General features: G+C 37.2%; 2 protein-coding genes across 6 annotated transcripts; one reads left to right on the top strand and one right to left on the bottom strand.

The window, feature by feature from the left end:
• Positions 1–1,442: 1,442 nt before the first annotated feature.
• Positions 1,443–13,237, bottom strand: gnb1b (guanine nucleotide binding protein (G protein), beta polypeptide 1b). Of its 3 annotated transcripts, none has more exons than XM_020598101.1 (11): positions 13,117–13,237; positions 8,466–8,574; positions 8,291–8,329; positions 8,091–8,197; positions 7,762–7,825; positions 5,759–5,921; positions 5,513–5,579; positions 5,193–5,394; positions 4,459–4,675; positions 4,212–4,327; positions 1,443–2,671 (listed from the first exon to the last, which is right to left on the bottom strand). In XM_020598101.1, the coding sequence occupies exons 2-10, from the start codon at positions 8,520–8,522 to the stop codon at positions 4,221–4,223; spliced, it is 1,023 nt and encodes a 340-aa protein (XP_020453757.1). In that variant the 5' UTR covers positions 8,523–8,574; positions 13,117–13,237; the 3' UTR covers positions 1,443–2,671; positions 4,212–4,220. The 3 variants fall into 3 exon arrangements, with proteins under 3 accessions (XP_020453757.1, XP_020453756.1, XP_020453758.1); XM_020598100.1 differs by lacking the exon at positions 13,117–13,237 and adding an exon at positions 12,824–13,110; XM_020598102.1 differs by lacking the exon at positions 13,117–13,237 and adding an exon at positions 12,334–12,408.
• On the top strand, positions 11,869–18,232 carry LOC109959045 (calglandulin). 3 transcript variants are annotated; one of them, XM_020598119.1, is made up of 6 exons: positions 12,724–12,763; positions 15,013–15,065; positions 15,235–15,409; positions 17,125–17,269; positions 17,510–17,610; positions 17,996–18,232. In XM_020598119.1, exons 2-6 carry the CDS (start codon positions 15,063–15,065, stop codon positions 18,037–18,039), a joined length of 468 nt encoding a protein of 155 aa, XP_020453775.1. In that variant the 5' UTR covers positions 12,724–12,763; positions 15,013–15,062; the 3' UTR covers positions 18,040–18,232. The 3 variants fall into 3 exon arrangements, with proteins under 3 accessions (XP_020453774.1, XP_020453775.1, XP_020453773.1); XM_020598117.1 differs by lacking the exon at positions 12,724–12,763 and adding an exon at positions 13,273–13,342 and having other exon boundaries at positions 17,996–18,227; XM_020598118.1 differs by lacking the exons at positions 12,724–12,763; positions 15,013–15,065 and adding an exon at positions 11,869–11,938 and having other exon boundaries at positions 17,996–18,226.
• Positions 18,233–18,336: the final 104 nt, after the last annotated feature.

Here is an 18,336-nt window from a genome sequence, read left to right on the forward strand (position 1 = left end):
TTACTTAATACAAGTTATGAACTTATGGACAGCGTTCTCGTTTTTGTCATTATGAAAACGCATTTCGGTCACAACAGCATCGAAACTGTGATCATTATTATTATTAATAAAATAAAAAATAAAGTGAAACAATGTAAACTCTGCGTTTTTGGACCAGGTCCTTGGGTTAGTTCAAGTTGAAACTTCACAACTTTATGTGTAATACCAATCGGCGTGAGATGAAATGTCACATTTGACTCAAAAGAAACAATTACCAATTGTGTCATACTGTTGTCTCTGACGTGTTTTTATCCGTTTCTGGACAACATTGAAGGACTATGGCACGACGGACTTTAAATACACCGACAGTATTTGTTCGAATGATCATTTCTTTGGTCTTCTCATGAAATTTATTAACAAAAAAAAAAAAAAAAAAAAAAATATCAGAGTTTTAGCCACTGTTAAAAGTAATCTTGTTCCAATGCCATCCAGGATAAATAGGTCATCTGATATGAAAATATCACTGCAAAATAAACGGAAAATTACTTATATTATAGCAAAAACACTTCATTTGGTTTTTTAAAACTGATATTTTGCAAGAATTGTGCAATTAGACCATTTTGCTGCTTTGTGACTATAAAACACTTTGTTGTATATAGCAGTAAAAAATATTAAAGCTGTTGCAAGGTAATGCTAACAAGCAAACTATAATTAATTTACCCAAAACATTTTAATTACTGCTGTCCTGTCATAAATGATAATTTTCTTTTGGGTAGACCATAAAATTACATGAGCATTTATAAACTGCATAATTACAATCAACTGGTTAGATTTTAAATGCGGTCTTGTGTTGCTTCAGTCACTTTAACCTCTGCCCTCCCTGGATAATCATGAATAGATATCTCTATACAACTGGTCACAGAGAAATGTTAAATCACGTCAGCATAGTTCGTCATATATAGGCTACATGAAACACCAAAAATAATTAAATATCCTGTGCAGCTTTTGGATTCAACTGAACAGCAAAGTAGATCTCAAACAGCTTTTTATTACATATTTTTCAATCAATAACAGTACAATTTAGTACAGTATCTATCTTGCATCCAGCTCACTGTGGAACACCAACAGACTGAAATGAAATACAAAAAGTGAAAAGGTACATAAGGGTGCAGAGCTCTATAATATTATGGAAAGAGAAAAGGGAATCCATCTCAACTGAACTGCATTTTCACTTGTGGCCACATAAATACATCACATTTATTGTACATCATTGCAGAAACAAAAGTGAAAATATGTCAACAAAAGTGCTTCTGTATACAGTGAAATGTCATTCAGATGCTCCAATTTTCAATTTAAGACCAAGAAAAAAAAATGTACAAAAGTTTCAATACAGACAGTATGTAAGGATGTTTTTGTTCCACTGAGTGTGAAGATTTGAAGGAGAGAAAAGGACTTGTCAAGGATAGAATTCTTGTTAGTTTAATTACAAAAATTGGCATCAATAAAACCGGTAAGCATAAATTACACCAAGTATGAAGTCAATATTCGGTCTTTCTCCGTTCTTGCTCACTCTGGTGCATAGCGTTACCAGTAACAGTATGATGTATGCAAAGTTTGAGCCAAAATAAGACTGGCGTCCGTCCAATCACTAGGTTCCTCTCCTTTTCAGAAACCAAAGAAAATGTAGGAATTTTGCACCACTGAAAGCAAGTCTACAGCATGCACATCTAAATTTCATGGCAGACAAAATTAAACGCCTTAACTTAAAACAGACCATTATTTTCAGACACTGATTTGTACATTTCATTCACAGAGTTGCATCTGCAGTCCCAAGCAAAGCAAGTGTCTATTTATTCAGGTGAGGTGTTTCACTCAAATTGGATACTAAACATAACCTCCCCCCCCAATCCATATCTTAAAATCCTGCCACACCCCAATTATCTCAGCCCCCACCCTTTCCCACCCAAAGTCACAGGCATTTACAAGTATTAAGGGGGTTAACTGGATAAGTTACTCATAATAACTCCTTTTGTACTGGAATGAGCATTCATAACTTATAGCATGTGCTTGGTTAGTTAACATAGTATTAGTTGAGGCAAAGCTTCTTCATGTGCAAAAGGCTGTGATGAAACAAAAACAGCTAGTATATAAATACATTATGGACATTTTGAAAGCTGCTCGTGTAATATGATCCAAGCTTTTACTTCTGCGTTTTCTCTCATCTGTCTTATACGATTAACTAGATTAGAAAGACCAGATGTAATTCAAACATATCTAAAAACCACAAAAGAAATATGACAAAAAGAAAGCCATCAAGAATAACAAACCATCAGAATAAATTCTAAATTAAAAAAAAAAAAAAAAAAAAAAAAAAAAGTTAAATAATTTGTACAATTACACTCCAACATTTGCTTTCAAGACGCACACATTTGCATGGGATGATAGTGTTGTTTTCTCTTTCAAGGTAACATAAAATGGTCCAAGAAGGAATGCACAAGTTTCTGATTAGATACCACAGGAGATCCTTTCTTAACTAGGTGATAAACAATTGTGCTCTTCTTTGTGTAGGAAAGGCATTGGTTTCCCTTCGTTTTTGTGGTGTCCAAGTCAGTTTCAACAGTGTTGAAGAAGATGCTGTGAACATTCTGAAGATGTAATGGTCTTCCAGTCAACTTTGGAGTTAAAATAACATCTGAAAAACCAAAGAGAGATAAAAATTAGAATTTAACTAATCTTGCCACATCTACAATTTAGCTTTGTGGCCTTCTGGGGGACTGCCAAAGGTGATGTATTATTTTTGTAAGGATTCAGTTTAATATAAAATGTTTAAATATGGTAAAAACTTATGTCGTTAAAACACATTTTTACAGTGGGATATTTCTGCATTTTTTGGCTGCAGCGTCATTACAGTAACAAAATGCAACTCCCTTTTCAAAAGAACCATTATCCAAGTTAAGTTTGATATGACTAAGTTGTTGAAAATGTTCGAGGTGCCCTAGGTGACCACTCTAATACAATTTGGTGATGTGTACTGTAAATGTAGGGACAAAAATGTTTTGTTGATCACACAAGAAAATACCAAAATCCATTCACACTAACAGGTATCTCCAATAGAGTACCATAAAGATGATGTATTTTTGTAGGCCAACCTGGAAGTTGGCATCGCCCTGGTTCCCTTGACAAAAAGCCAATGCGATTTTTGCATAGGCCTTTGAATTATTGTGGACAATAACCTCTGTGAAACATTTTATGACACGTACACGTTTTGTTCAGCAAGATAATCTTCACAAGTGAGTGCCACTTGATTTCTGAAGCCCAAATACAATTGTCAAAAGTAAAAAGCTATTGTTAAAAGCTGTAAACAAAGCACACCACGGTCCCATTGACTGAAATGTCACCACCATGATTTCTAACTTGTAATCAGATTTAAAGCACCTTCCTCTTCTACAAAGTCCCTTCCTCTTAGCAAGACCTATTGTTCATAGAGGTGTCAGAATAATTTGCAAGTGCGCAAGTTTCAAAATAACAATCAATTTTCAATTCAATCCCCTTTATTTGGCCAAGTATGTTACACACACAAGGAATTTGTTTCCGGTACAGAACCGAGGCAGCCATCTGTGGCACCAACTCACACCGATGGCTCTAACCATCGGTGGCAACTTGGGGGTTCAGTGTCTTGCCCAAGGACACTTCGACACGTGGACTGCAGGCACCGTGATTTGAACCGCCAACCCTCCGGTTGGGAGACGATCGCTCTACCCACTGAATCACAGTTGCCCCCAGCAAGGCTCTAAAGGCGGACTAACGGGCAGATGAGGTCTGTGATGTGATGACATAAAATCCCAGCCACTGCTCTTTTTAAAGACACGTAAAAGTATTAAAAATCCTGAGTGGGGTATTTACTGATGTATTTTTAGGATTATAGTTAAAAACCCAATCAAAAAACCCCACTGACTTTAGGGTGAGGGAACCAGAAGTGCAAACATACTAGCTCAGTTCAGGGTTTTAGGACCCATAATAGTAAGGCTGTCTAAATGCAGACCAGCAAAACACTATGTATCAGGTGTTTTATTAAACCCACAACTCTGTAATCATATAAGGGGACAAAGTAGCATAATCAGTACCTCACCTTCTACTTCAGTCAAGCAAAAGACATAGCAGATTTTGCAACTATAGGTTTTACCAGGAATCGTTTCAGGTACAAACGTAGAAAAACATGTAACAAAAACAACCTTCAGGCTTCAATTCCAAATCTTCAGAAAACTGTCCCAGGATCCTGTTGCAACTGCCATGCCATCATCAGTAACTCCCAGGCAGCTAACACGGTTGTCATGTCCAGCCAGCACACCTACAAAAGTATCACAACAGGGAGAAAAACAAGCCAATCATCTTTTTCACAAGTCTAATATCAAAATAAGAGTAATGTTGTAATATGAAGGAAATGGAGCTGTTATTTGAAATCATGCTTCGATTACTAACCAGCACGGTCAGCTTTTAGTGTGTCCCACACGTTACAGTTGAAGTCATCATAGCCCGCCAGAAGAAGACGGCCACTCTTTGAGAATGCAACAGAGGTGATGCCACATATGATATTGTCATGAGAGTAGATCATTAATTCCTGATCAGCACGCAGATCGAACAGCCTGCAGGTAGCATCATCAGAGCCCGTGGCAAAGGCATTGCCATTAGGGAAGAACTAAAAATTACAAAAGGTAAATCATTAATGCACAATTGAGGAACACAAACACAAAGTGCGTTTACAATTTGTTCGGCAGTTAATTAGGTAGACCTAACGCCTGCCTATTTAGATTTGTGTTATTGCTCATCTAATTTATATTTCACTTGTATTATGTGGCATTCATGTGGACGGCAAAGTAAGAATTTCATTGTACAGGGAAACATGTTTCCTAAGTGTGCATATGACAAATAAATACTTTGACCTTCTAATACAGCTTCATGAAGGTGATAGTCAGTTTGTAGCAAAAAAATACCAGTTAATTTACAGTTGAATCAACACCTCTCTAAAATGTTTCTACAAAGACTGAACATTATCACATTCATGGAGGACGTAACTGCAGCGCTGTTGTTTTAGACTGCATTAAGCGTAGACTGATGTACCTATTAAACAACCGAATGTATACGTTTGTTTAAAAAAAATCCTAATGTGTAACTTCAACAAAAAACAGTTTATGTACATTTTGGGAATAACTTACACAAATAGCATTGATGTCAGACTCATGGCCAGTAAATGTCTGTCTGCACATGCCCTCTCGAACATCCCAGAGTTTAGCAGAGGCATCACAAGCACCAGAGACAAATAACCTCGAGTCGGGGGCCAATGACAGGCTCATGACATCACCTGTATGTCCAGCAAATGTGGTTGTCTGCTGGCCAGTCTCAATATCCCAAAGTGCACTATAAAACAAAACACACAATTAAGATAGCCATTTACCATTTCTTCAACTTTCTAGCTTTTGTACAAATATGCTGGTTTAATAATGAATCCAGTAACATAGGTGATGATTCTACTCACCAAGTGGTATCTCCAGAGCTTGTAACAATCTGGTTGTCATCAAGAAAGCGACAACAGGACAGGTATCCTGATATTCAAAGAACATCAGAATATGGAATAGGGAGTTAAAACACTAGTTTTGCCATTTGTTTTAGCCGACTAAAGGTGATAACGTAAAACAGCTTTTTGTAATTTGCTATGAATTTCTTCATGCTTAAATTAAAAGGTTTTTAAATTAATAGTAATAAAGAACAAGAGATTATAAACCTGTATGTCCAGCAAGCTCACGGCTCACACGTACATTCCCCTCACGCGTTTTCAGGTTGTAAATGGAGCAGATGTTGTCTAAGCCACCACAGGCAACATAATTTCCTGAAGGTGCATATGCGCAAGTCATGACCCAGGAAGATCGAAGTGGAATGGCATGAACCTATAACAAAAGGGACCACACACACACAAATACTTGTGATATTAAAATGTAACAATGTTTCTCATCAAGGCAAAAGTTGGAGTGTGACAACACATTCACACCGATCCAGAAAAAACACAATTCCCTGCTGTGTTTTAACATAAGGGGCTGCATTGGTCATGGGGCTGAGGGGTTGCAGAGGGAGTGTTGTAGGCATGTACAATACGGTGACATTGTGATGAGTCGATATGAGTGGCTTCATTCACATTTTTCAGCCTGGGAGTTTCCACTGTGTTTTGGTTAGCCATGCTGTTAATGTAGTCTACTGTATCTTAGCACCAATTTCTACCACCAGCGTATCAGCACTGATCAAAGAGTATCAAACACAGTTTATCATTCAATTCTAACAAAAACCCGTGGCTTGTCATTATGGTGTATTAACTGTGGCCCAGATTTGACAGTGAATAGCAATGAATGCTCATTTTAACAAGGTAAACAAAAGAGTCTCCTTCCGTGATAGTCCACGTCCCAATAGTTTCTCGTACATGACACCGTTGCTGGATGATGTCACAGTACATCATAATTCATACTCAAAAAGGAGAATTGAAGTGACATTCATTACAAGATGAGTAGTTAAAACATTTCAAGATGCACTTGCATTGTTGTGCATTTTGTGACTTTCAGTCAAATAAAAGGCTTTTTCCATTCATGTATTTTGTCATTGAAGATTTCTTAAAAATTGAGTTATAATATTGCCTCATCTCATTCTCGTATATCATCGCATCTCATGAGCTAAGTATCATCACACCCCCCCCCCCTTTTTTTTTTTTTAAAGCAAATGTTTTTGAAAATAAAAGTAATTCATTAATAAATACATATGACTTTTGGGCACCCTCTTTTCTAATGGCCATTCCAATCTGATAATGCATAATATCCAGTGTTATTACCTGTGGGTACTAGCCTGCCAAATTTCAAGGTCTAACTGATTCTAATGCTAGACTTCTTTAGACACGCAGTGCTCTTGTGCACCAAGCCCAAAACCACAGTGATACCCAGGCCAGGTCATCAAGTAAAGTACCAGTCAAGTAACATGAGTGAGTGAGTGAGTGAGTGAGTGAAAGGGAAACAGCACAAAATGTATTGTTTAGGCATTAGGCAACATCCCGTATAGTCATTCCTATATCATTTAAGTTTTGATGGAAACATGATCATTTACAATACCGGTCAAACATTTGGAGACACTTTCCCATTCAGGTCATTGGGTGTATGTCAATAAATAAGCTGTTATTGTTTACTGATGCTCACAGACAGCATGGTGTGGCAGTTTAGTTTAACAAATACTGCAATTAGCCATGTTTTTTGTGAATCCATATACACACTAAGGTACCCTATATAAAATTCTGACCTAATTTTGGCCTGCAAAATTCTCAGTAGGTCTAGAGATACACTGGAAGAGTGATGCTTTAATTAAATCTCTTTAAATCTCTCAGCTGTATTCCAAATGAATACAGCACAGAGTTAGTTTCCCTTCTTCTCATTCTAATATAAACTTATGAGTCCCACAAGAAGATGTGCAGCCCACAAAACATAAAGCAACAGGAACAATGTGAAACGGCTTAAGAAAGACACGGTGTCACTGATGCAAAGCACTAGAAACAGACAAAAATCATAAAAGTGGATATCTAACCTCTCCAGCAAGTGCCTCCGGTTTTAAAAACACAGCACCTATTTTGTTATTTGGATGTAGATGACATTCCTTTATCTGACCTGCTGCTCTCATTACTTCTGTTTTAAATTAGATGAAACCGATTTGCAGATTCAACCCTCACAACATTAGACCCCGTCAAAAAACATAGCTTACCTTATTTGTGGTATAGCTGTCCCAAATAATGAGTTTGCCATCTTGAGAGGCACTGACCAAGAGCCTATACAAATGAGAAGATCAATATAAAAACACCACCACGGCAAGAACTGGAGCTGTAACATAAAATATATTCTTATCTAGAATCATAAGCCAAAATGACTACAGGAAAGATGCCTGTCAAACTTCTGACAACATAATGTTGTGTAGCCTCTTACACCGAGGCCTAGTCTAAGGTTTGCACATTTGCTCAATATTTGACATAATGGAAAAACACAATGCAACAACATAAAAAAATCTCCCTTTACACTACTAAGTTAATAGTTTACCTGGAATCTGTTCCCCAATGCATGGCATAGATTTTAGCCAAATGACCTCGCAGCGTTCGTCTTGTGCGCATCTGGATTCGACCAACGGGGTCAATATTGGCTGTGATCTGAACAAAAACAAAACAAACAAAAATAACTATTAAGTGCTCTGGTTAATTTCAGACCAAGTGCTTCTTAACCAAAGCACAGGTAAATGTTACCTGTGAAAGTGTGGCATCTGCGCATGCTTTCCTGGCATCCTGAAAAAACAAATGTCAAAACTTTAGGGCAGGATTTCCCCATCTCATAATGGTTTTTGATGTTCAGACATACCTTCTACATTGCATTTTAATGATTATTGATGGTATTGTATGTGGAAAAGTGTTTGATTCTCACTCTGATCTGACTTTTGAGCTGCTCTGCCTCTTGGCGTAACTGGTCCAGTTCACTCATTTTATTCTTCCTTTTCAATTACCTTACTCCAGCTACAGGGGCACTTGTTGATCTGAAACAAAAAACAAACAAACAAAAGACATAAAAATAGTAAGAAGAAGAATAAAGAGATGCACTAATCAATGTCACCAATTGTCTTCATTGTAAATTCAAGGCCATCTTTTCAACCATAAGAAAAGTGGGCCTAAACCCATGTTAGACACAACCAGAAGGTACTGACAGAAGGACACTGTTTAGCCACCTCACTGTAACTGTCTTTTCAATCAACTAAACTCTTAACCTGCAATCTATGTAACATATTGGCCACCATTCAACCTTACTTCCTCACCTCACAGCCACTAACAAAGTCCTGATACACAATTTAAATTGTTAAGGCACACTTTTCCTGTGATCTGAAAAGCTGCTGACCTCAATCCCTGTGATAATGATAATTTAAGACAAGTAATCAATAAGTCACTTATATTAAGATAGACCCTAGAGGCATCTAGAAAAATGCATTTTTAAAATGTACACCATGATCCACATAGCATGTTACAAACATATCTTAAGCGGCATCAAAGCAAATTAATACATTATCTCAGGTCATTTCAAAACTGTTGTTACAGATCTAATACTTTAGTCATAATGACCTGGTCCTGTGTAAGGCAAGGACTACATTTACACGCACTGCGATATCAGAATAAAAACCTCATGGGAAATTATTGTATACAGTAACACACCACAGCAACTTCATTTTCTTATTACTTATTCAAAACAAAAAGACCAAACTAAATTTAAAGCAAAAATCAGCACATGACAGTTGTGAACATCTTATGTTGAAAAAAAAACTCAGAGGCTGGATTATTAGTTTGTGAACACACTGCCTATATCTTTTGCTGAAAAATGGACACTATGCTCACATCTTTCTAATTAATTATTTAACAGCATGGAACACAAGCACATCAGGAGACAAATGTGTAATTATCCTCTTAATGTGTGCCTCTGTGTTTAAAATAGTGATTTATCAATGCAGTGTAGTACCTGACTATACCCAGGAAACCGCTTAACAAACAAAACTTGAGTATTCACACAATTTTGACCCAAAACAACATCAGCCAGACTTTGACAGATCAAGCATTCTCAGCTTGAAAAACTCTTAAAATAGTTATTTTTAAACATAATATTTAATTTTAAATGTTCAATTATTTTTGTGAAAAAAATAGTCAAGTTGAATAATTTGTGTTAAACGATATTATGCCTAACGACGTTAACGGTTTTTCAGTCTGAGTTCAACAGCAACACAAACTACAGACTCCAAAATGATCATTTAGCTGAATCAACACCAATTTAGGTAGCACTGTTTTGTTAATAAATCATTATTCAAACATACCCTGAGCTGGCAGTTTAAAAGGTACATCAAGCTAAAACTAATGCAGTCATCATGAAAGTGGTAATGTTCAGTTTCTGTTGAAACTGTTCAAGAGAGAAGTCCTTATTTAGCTTTCAACTGCAGAACCAATTTATCAAATTAAGAGAAGCTAAACCGACAGATTTCCGTCACTACCAAATGGTCATCACCTTGAATGTTATAGTTTGAAAATGTTCTTTGGTTATATATTTAAAATCACAAACACTTCGTCTTCAATCATTTACAATATGTAATTTGTTTTCATTTCACTGTTTTTATACCAAACCCTAAAATTTTAATGGTAAGCCCAAAAGTGGGACAGCATGGAGTCATTTTACCACTCTGACTTTTAAAGGTTATTTTCCATCAGCATCTGTGGATGATGATACAGTTAAGGAGTTCCTCTCCCTCGTCACTTCTCCTTCTCAAGCGCCTGATCAGGTCAGCTGACTGCATGATAAACAATGAGCAGTGGCAAACAGCCTGAAGTTAAAGCTCACTACACGTTCTCAAGTCCTTTAAAGGCAATCTGTGCCTGCTACTTTCAAAATGTGTTTCCTGCATTTAAAGATAAAAAAAAATAATCTCTGCAGTAATTAAATATACATGTGTTTTAAAGGACAGGTCAGCGTATCCATAGTGTTAAATTATGATAATACAATGTTTCACAGGTCCAATAAAGCTGGATCACAGAAAAAGCCACAACCAGCAATATCACTACACAACTACTTAATCCTAAAAGCTAAAATCCTCAGGCAATGAGTCTCTAATCCTATCCATGGTCACAGACATAAACAGCTGGCAAAGCCAGCCCAGGCATTGCAAATATGTTTTCCTAATCATAAAAGGATGTGTTTAATCTTACTTCTTTTATACACAACATGCTTAAAACAGGTGCCTGGATTTTCCACTACCAGCAAAATCCTAAGCCTGATACAGTCCCCCTCTTCCAGTGTGACCAGATACTGTACAATTAGTACCACTCCTGTTTTAATACACTAGGATTAAGTTGCATTTTAAAGAAACTATGTATAAAATTATTTACAAAAAATTAAACACAACTGGCATGCTTAATAGTAATGTAAACATAAACTAAGGTACTGCAGTACAAAGATAAGATATATAAGGTGTATATTTTATAAGGGATTTCTGAGAATGTATTTACCAAGCACTGTTTGTGGTGTACTGACAGATGACTTAGTCACTGTGTGCACTTCTGTGATTTGCCTTCTACAGTAGGCTAGTTTGCATTGTATTTGCGTGACTACCGGATAGCTGTTTCAATTTGTTTAGGTTGGGCTACAGAGGCTCTACATATTTTATTCCAATTCATTCCATAATGTTGTCGTTTAGTCAAGGTTAGACAATAAGAATATGACTAAATCTAGAACAATTTCTACATTTACTTTATGCTGCACAATGTAACGAAAATATGACTTGCACTGATGGAAATCTGGAAGATGCAGCTAAACGCCATCTTGCAGACTGCTGTCCGCTTGTTAGCTTGCTAGCAGGACTGTAGGCCTGCAGGCAGAGCACAACTAGTCGGCTATTCAAGGAAGCAATGTACTCAGTCACTTCGTTAGAGACTATTTAATTTGTGATTTAACAACGTCCGCTAAAAAAAGCAAACTCGATTTAACGCAAGACTAGTAGAATTTCATGACGGGTAAACCCCATAGCTGGCATATAGTGCAAAACAAGTAACCACAGCCACTTCGGGGCAGACTCTGCTACTCTTCCGCAATTGCACGGGGCGATCTATAGTTAGCCTATAAGCCAACAGTGGGCAAACCTAGCCTAGCAACTCGCTAGGTGCTTGGCCTCCAGAAATCCACTTAACTTACCTACACACCAACAATCTCGTTAAAACTGATAGCGCCCAGTTGATTGGATTACGTTGCGTCGGTATATTTACTTGGTTTCTTGATCCTTTAACGATAGTTTTCCAGTGTCAGTAACAACTGCAAGGTCGGGTGGCGATGGCCTGTTTGACTTTAGTAGGCAAGAAATGCAATAGCAGATGCGGGTGTGTTTTCGTAAAATAGATTACTATCCATCATCCTTCACTGGTGATAAGTAACTTGCTAACATGACTAAGCCAAGCTAACGGCGCTGCACCGGCGCGGCCGTGTCACTACAGAGAGGCAGCAACATGCTAACTTGTTAGTTCGGCTTGTTTAAAAAAAAAAAAAAAAAGTGTTAACGCAGATACAACAATTCGCGTTAACAGTGCCCGAATATTATATTGTGTGCTATTTAAATTAACAAGTGATGCTGGCGGTTCTGCTATCGCCAATAACCAATATTTGATGTTAATCTGTTTACGGGACGTTTATTGTTCCAGCCCAGCCCTGTGTATCATCCACTGAAAGCAACATCTTTAAATTTAAAATTTTGAGTACAATGCAGCTTAATACTAACCATAAAGCGTGAGGTACTAACATTGTCGTACCAAGTGTCTTTGGGCTGTCAACTACCTTATACTTTAAGTACAGTCTTTTAGGCCAAGAAGTACCTTCGCTGGGCCATCACTGACATCGAGCCTCACTCGCCAACATTAACGTTACTTCAACGCCAGTCAGGCGCTTTTGCTGGAATTCACAGCAACCTATATTAAGTGATTGGATGAATAAATCAGCTTTGTGGAGATAGGTTTTGTTGCAATTAGTGTATCCGACGTAAATACTGAGCGCCAGGAACCATCACTGCAGGCACTCTTGTACCTCAGCCGCTTGTGTTTGCTTATGATAAAATCGCCAACTTAAGGTTAGCTATCTGAGTGGCTAGGGAGCTACTATCGCTACCCCACCCCCGGGCAGTACAATACCGCCACAATTTATCATCTAAAAAGGTATTAATAGATACTATGAAGGATATGGATGCAACATGATCACCGCTTTTTAAACCTTACCTGATTCAATCTGCGTTTGTTTTTGCGTTTTGGCATTGACTGGAAAACAAGACGGCGTATACCTCCGATCCACGCATCAACGAACACCACAGTGCTAGCTCACTAACTAGCTAGCCAGCTAGCGTTAGTTTTCCGAGTAGCAGCCCTTCCCGAACGCAGGCTACAGCTTGGGAGCCTGACAACCTCAGTCAACCAACCGGAGAGGGGAGGGGGAGGAAGAATCACACCCACTCGCCTTGTGCTGGAGACACTGCCCAGGCAGACAAAAAGGATAATCATTAAAATCAATGTACCTCATTCAATAAGACAGCCTATTAACGCTATCTCCCCTTTGCCAAGCTTAACATCTGCCCTGCTAGTAACTCTCCCCTCCGGCCATCGAACGACGAGATGGGCGCGGTAACCCTGCAGTCAGCGCCGGGAAACCCCACGTTGCAGCAGCGATAGAACAGAACCTTTGATTGGCGTTTTAGCTAGAGGAGATGCTGCCGTTATCAGTCGCATTGAGCAATGTGCAACGTTAGTGCTTTTTGTGTAGTGCCTATATTCCATTAGAGTGGACTGAAAAACCAGAGAACGCGATGTTCATTTGTTTCCCCCCGCAAACCAGTTAACTGAAAGGCTGAGTCAGTTGGTCTTCAAGTATGGAAGAGGAAGCAGTGATATTTGCAGGGTTCTCTATAGCTATCAAATAATGACAGTGTAAAAATATAATATGTCCATAGCTAATTAGGAAATAAAATTAAGTATGTTCTAACAGAAGTATGTGCACCTCTTTCACTTTAGGAGCTAGGCTACCTAACAAGGTTATTAATCCTTGTTCAAGGAAGATGTTACAGATAAACACAGGCCTACACATTTCCCCAAAATATTACAAAATGATCATAAATAATTTGTGCAACACAGTAACATAAAGGGAAATGACCTTTAACTACCATAGCTGTTAATTAAGCTTTATCTATTCAGATAGTCTCATAGAAATCAACATTAAAGTCCCTTTAGTTTGTGCCTTTTAGTTGCATTTCATGCCATTAATGTGCATAGGCTACTACCAGAACCCAGTACAAAAAGTGGTAGGCCTACAACATAATATACACTTGTATCTAAATACAGTTTGAGTGTTAGGAAATAATTGCTTTCAATCAAAGGACCTCACCATCATTTGGACTATATTTTTAAATTATCTTCTATAATCTAATACCATGTGCAAAATGAGGACATTTTATGATAGCCTGGTAGCAGACTTCTGAACCACCCAGCACATAAAGGCGAAACAAACTAACTCAGAATCATGCATTTTTAACTGACTGAAATTTGACCATGGCATGCAAATGAAATTGGTTGCAAAGATGCTGAACCAGGAAGAAAATGGTATTTGTTCTGTCTGGTCATAAAACATATTGCTTTGTACACAAGTTCTAATGCACCTGTATGCAAATCGCCCACAGATCTAGCACCAATGGCACGATAAAAACATAGCTCCCTGTCATTTTGAACCCTTTCATATATCAAGTAAACTATCATTTCCACTAAGGTGTGTATAGGCCAAAAGGAACCAAATTAATGTAATTTGGTGATTTAAGATAGTGAAAATCATTTGCCTTTTCTTTCGTGCACAAGTTTGATCCAAAATTCTCAGTTTGTTGTGGCTAGCTCTGACTTGATAAGGTTAACTTAATATTGTCATTCAGACCCTATGAATACTGAGGATCATTGGAGGCATATGGTATATGGGGATTTATTGCATTTCCACTTCACTAACTAATGTGAAATTCCTGATGTTCCCATTGCAATCTTGGCAATAACTTCTTGTAGTTAAGTGCCTCCTTATTTGGCTGCCTGCTTTCATGAGGGTCACTGGGGGCTGCACAAACACCTGCTAATGGCTCACAGCAAGCTAATTGCAGCTCCCATAAGTGGAACATGTGATGTTGAGGTCACAAAAAGGCTTCTGATTGTTTACATATTTTGTTATCTTGTCTTAAGCTCTTTCTGCCTTGGTTACATTGAGAATAACAATTCCAATATAGCTATGATGTTGACCATCCATTGGTTGACAAATACTCCTAATCCATGATTAGAAAGTCTATCCTCTAAGTGCCATAAAAGGTCTTGAAGTTCTTAAACTCTGGGGACAAGGCATTGGAGGTGGAGAAATGGTGATGCTAAAATATCCTCTCATTTTGCAGTAACTGTTGTCATAGTGCAAGTTCTCAGGCGTGTTTGTACTGCCAGAAACATGGTGAGCACCTTATAAACTAACTTCAGATACAAAATAGTTTATTCTAATATGTAAGTAACATTATTTATAGTGAAGTAATTCTAGAAGTTCTGAAGTGTTTTTGATAATTCTTGCTAACCTCAAATATGAAATATTGCAACTCCATATAATTGTCCTTACTTTGTTTCAGGCCAACAAGTTAACACAGGAGCAGATTGCAGAGTATAAAGGAGTTTTCGAGATGTTCGATGAAGACGGAAATGGAGATGTAAAGACACAGGAGCTGGAGAGACTGATGAGCTTAATGGGAATTAATCCTACAAAGAGAGAGTTCAGCCAGATGGCCAAAGACGTGGACAAAGATGGTGAATATAAGCTTGCAATGGCTGCAAACCCCGCACTACTATGAAAACAAATATAATTCTCCATAAATGTAACAATGGTTCTTCTTCAGCTGGCTTATTTGCCCCTTGTAGGCTCATGACTGAGTTTAAGATAATAGAGTTTAAGTAGTTAGGGTCTTAGACACACCCATGACAGTATTTGAATTTCAACATTATTGGGTATATGTGCAAAATAACATGTAAACCAGTACCACACCCCTACCATAAATCCTACCTTTTTGAAGCACTTTATGCTCATTTTTTGGTGGTGCTATAGTATATACAATTAGCAACTATGGGGAAGTAGTAGAAGCTTTTTATCTGTTTAAAGTTCAACACAAACTAAGTCAGGAATTAAACTGCTGAATCAGGTTTTGTAATGCCTGGTCATTCACATTATAAAATCAACGTTTGACACTTGATGTGATAAAGTTAAGCTAAATTCATCTCAAGACATATTTGGAATTATACATCATTCCAGCTGATTGGGTCTAGATATCAATTCAAATAAATCCAGTCAGAGTGGGATTCCAGACATATGTGTAACCTTTTAAGAGAACAACATCTTTCAAAATGCATTATGAAAAGGCATAATATTATCTAATGCCGCAGTATTCAGTTAACTGAAGGTGTGCACATTAATCACCAGGTGGCAGTATTTCACTATGTGATTTATATATCCATCCATCCATTATCTATACCACTTATTCCTGAATAGGGTCGCGGGGGGCTGGAGGCGAGGTATACCACGCTGGACAGGTCACCAGTCTATCACAGGGTTGACACTTAGAGACAGACAATCACACACACCCACATTCACTCCTACAGGCAATTTAAAGTCACCACTCAACCTAAGATGCATGTCTTTGGACTATGGGAGGAAGCTGGAATACCTAGATAGAACCCACGCTTGCACAGGCAGAACATGCAAACTCCATACAGAAAGGCCGTGGGTCGGCCGGGACCACAGCGCTAACCACTGTTTTATTCCACATTTTACAACATAACCCAACCTAATCCAAATAATTAGCTTCATATTAGTTATCAAAATCATTTTCATCTATTACTGTGACACAGAATAGTCACAAAAGAACAATATCTTGCGTCAAAATCTCCAGTCACAGCCATTGTTGAACAGCTATATTATGTGCAGCAGAGCACTGAAATACTGCACCGTGATTTTCTACATTCTGCTAATTTTAGTCGCCTTTAACAAACCTAGCTAATTTTCACCATATTTGTCATTTCATCTGTTATGCTGGAGGATATACTTTTTCATTCCCTTTACTGTTTTCTTAATCCTCTATTCTTCTTTATACCTCTTATCCCTCTGGATTGAAACAAGAAACAACAATAATGCAAGCAGAGTTTTATTGCAAATTTGAAATGTCTTTTTAAAATTGTTGATGCCGAACAAAGGCTCATCTGTATTATCCAAACTCAAGAATCTACAGATTCTGAAAAATGAAGCTGATCTTATGAATATAAAGTAAGTTGGAATATAGATATCATTAGATAATTACCATTTATCATTGGACAACCAACATTAAAACAGTTTGGTGAGGTGTTGTACTTGATAATCTTTCATTTAATTGCATATAAAATTAACATTCTCTCCGAGTATATGTATTCATGTATTTTTTTCTATGTCTGTCAAATTAAGAAATTGAAGTTTATTATTTTTGGGACATTTTTAGGTAAAGGGACATTTAACTGTGACAGCTTTCTGGGTCTGATGGCGCTATACCATGAAAGAACCAAGAATCAGGATGCTGAACTCAGAGCTGCTTTTAAAGTGTTTGATAAGGAGGCCAAGGGATATATTGACTGGAACACACTCAAGTAAGAATAACATTTGACAAAATAGATTTTCATCTTCAGTAAATGAGTAAATTATTTCTACGGTCTTCTGTTACCCACTAAATTCCACAGCACTGTTAAGTACCTGTCAAGTAATTACTTATTTTGTCCAAAATTTAGATAAAACACAACTACAAACACAATAAACACGCTCACAGGTTTGTGTTCATTACTGTATTGGCATATGTTAACAGTGTTTTTCATATTAATATTCATTTTCAGATATGTACTAATGAATGCAGGAGAACCACTAAATGAGATCGAGGCAGAGCAGATGATGAAGGAAGCAGATAAAGATGGAGATGGAACCATTGATTATGAAGGTACATCTTATGTAAATATAAAAATTCACTTTGGCTGAAAAATATATTTAATGTTGTTGATAGATAGTGTATACATTTTGACATTACTACTGTTAATCATTTTTATTAAAATTTGAAAATGGTTAATACCCATGTGTTGGAATCAGTCAGAAATGTTTATAACAGAAAGTCATTGGTCTTCATTAACAAAGATAAATATATTATGTTTCAACAAATTTGATTTAATCTGCAAATATGTTACCAAAGAATGAAACAGTGTTACAAACACTGCAGCACTCATTAATTGTGAATTTACTGCATATGCAAAAACACTTTGCACACATTTCACTGCACTTAGATAAAAACAGTGATGATGACGATTATCCTTATTATTTCACTCTTTCAGAATTTGTGTCAATGATGACTGGGGCATTGTTTAAAATGAGCTGAAGACTTAATGAAGAAAGGCATCTCACTTTGAACCTTGTGCAGCAGTTGTGAACATACTGTACTCGATGTGTTCCAGTGACATAGGATTATACAACAAGAAGGTTTTCTTTGCACTCAACATATTTCCATTATTTCTAGAAATGTGTGCAGTGACATATCTCAAGATTCATTATTTACAGAACTGTCTGATCCCATGGAGAGATTGCATTTGCTGTGTTTTGAATAATTGTACAAAATGTTCACATAAAAGTAAAAACAACTAGAAAGTGATTGTTCAGTGATTTTTTTGTGTGTTTA

The sequence above is a fragment of the Monopterus albus genome, unplaced genomic scaffold (genome assembly GCF_001952655.1).
Source record: "Monopterus albus unplaced genomic scaffold, M_albus_1.0 scaffold36.1, whole genome shotgun sequence".
NCBI lineage: Eukaryota > Metazoa > Chordata > Actinopteri > Synbranchiformes > Synbranchidae > Monopterus > Monopterus albus.

Excerpts from the sequence above, each read along its gene's own strand:
- LOC109959045 (XM_020598117.1), top strand. The coding sequence starts at position 13,306 with ATGCTGCCGTTATCAGTCGCATTGAGCAATGTGCAAC. Across the intron at positions 15,066-15,234 it reads TTTGTACTGCCAGAAACATG|GCCAACAAGTTAACACAGGA; the intron begins GTGAGCACCTTA and ends ACTTTGTTTCAG. Across the intron at positions 17,270-17,509 it reads ATTGACTGGAACACACTCAA|ATATGTACTAATGAATGCAG; the intron begins GTAAGAATAACA and ends ATTCATTTTCAG.
- gnb1b (XM_020598101.1), bottom strand. The coding sequence starts at position 8,522 with ATGAGTGAACTGGACCAGTTACGCCAAGAGGCAGAGCAGCTCAAAAGT. Across the intron at positions 8,330-8,465 it reads AGCTCAAAAGTCAGATCAGA|GATGCCAGGAAAGCATGCGC; the intron begins GTGAGAATCAAA and ends TTGTTTTTTCAG. Across the intron at positions 8,198-8,290 it reads CAGATGCCACACTTTCACAG|ATCACAGCCAATATTGACCC; the intron begins GTAACATTTACC and ends GTTTTTGTTCAG.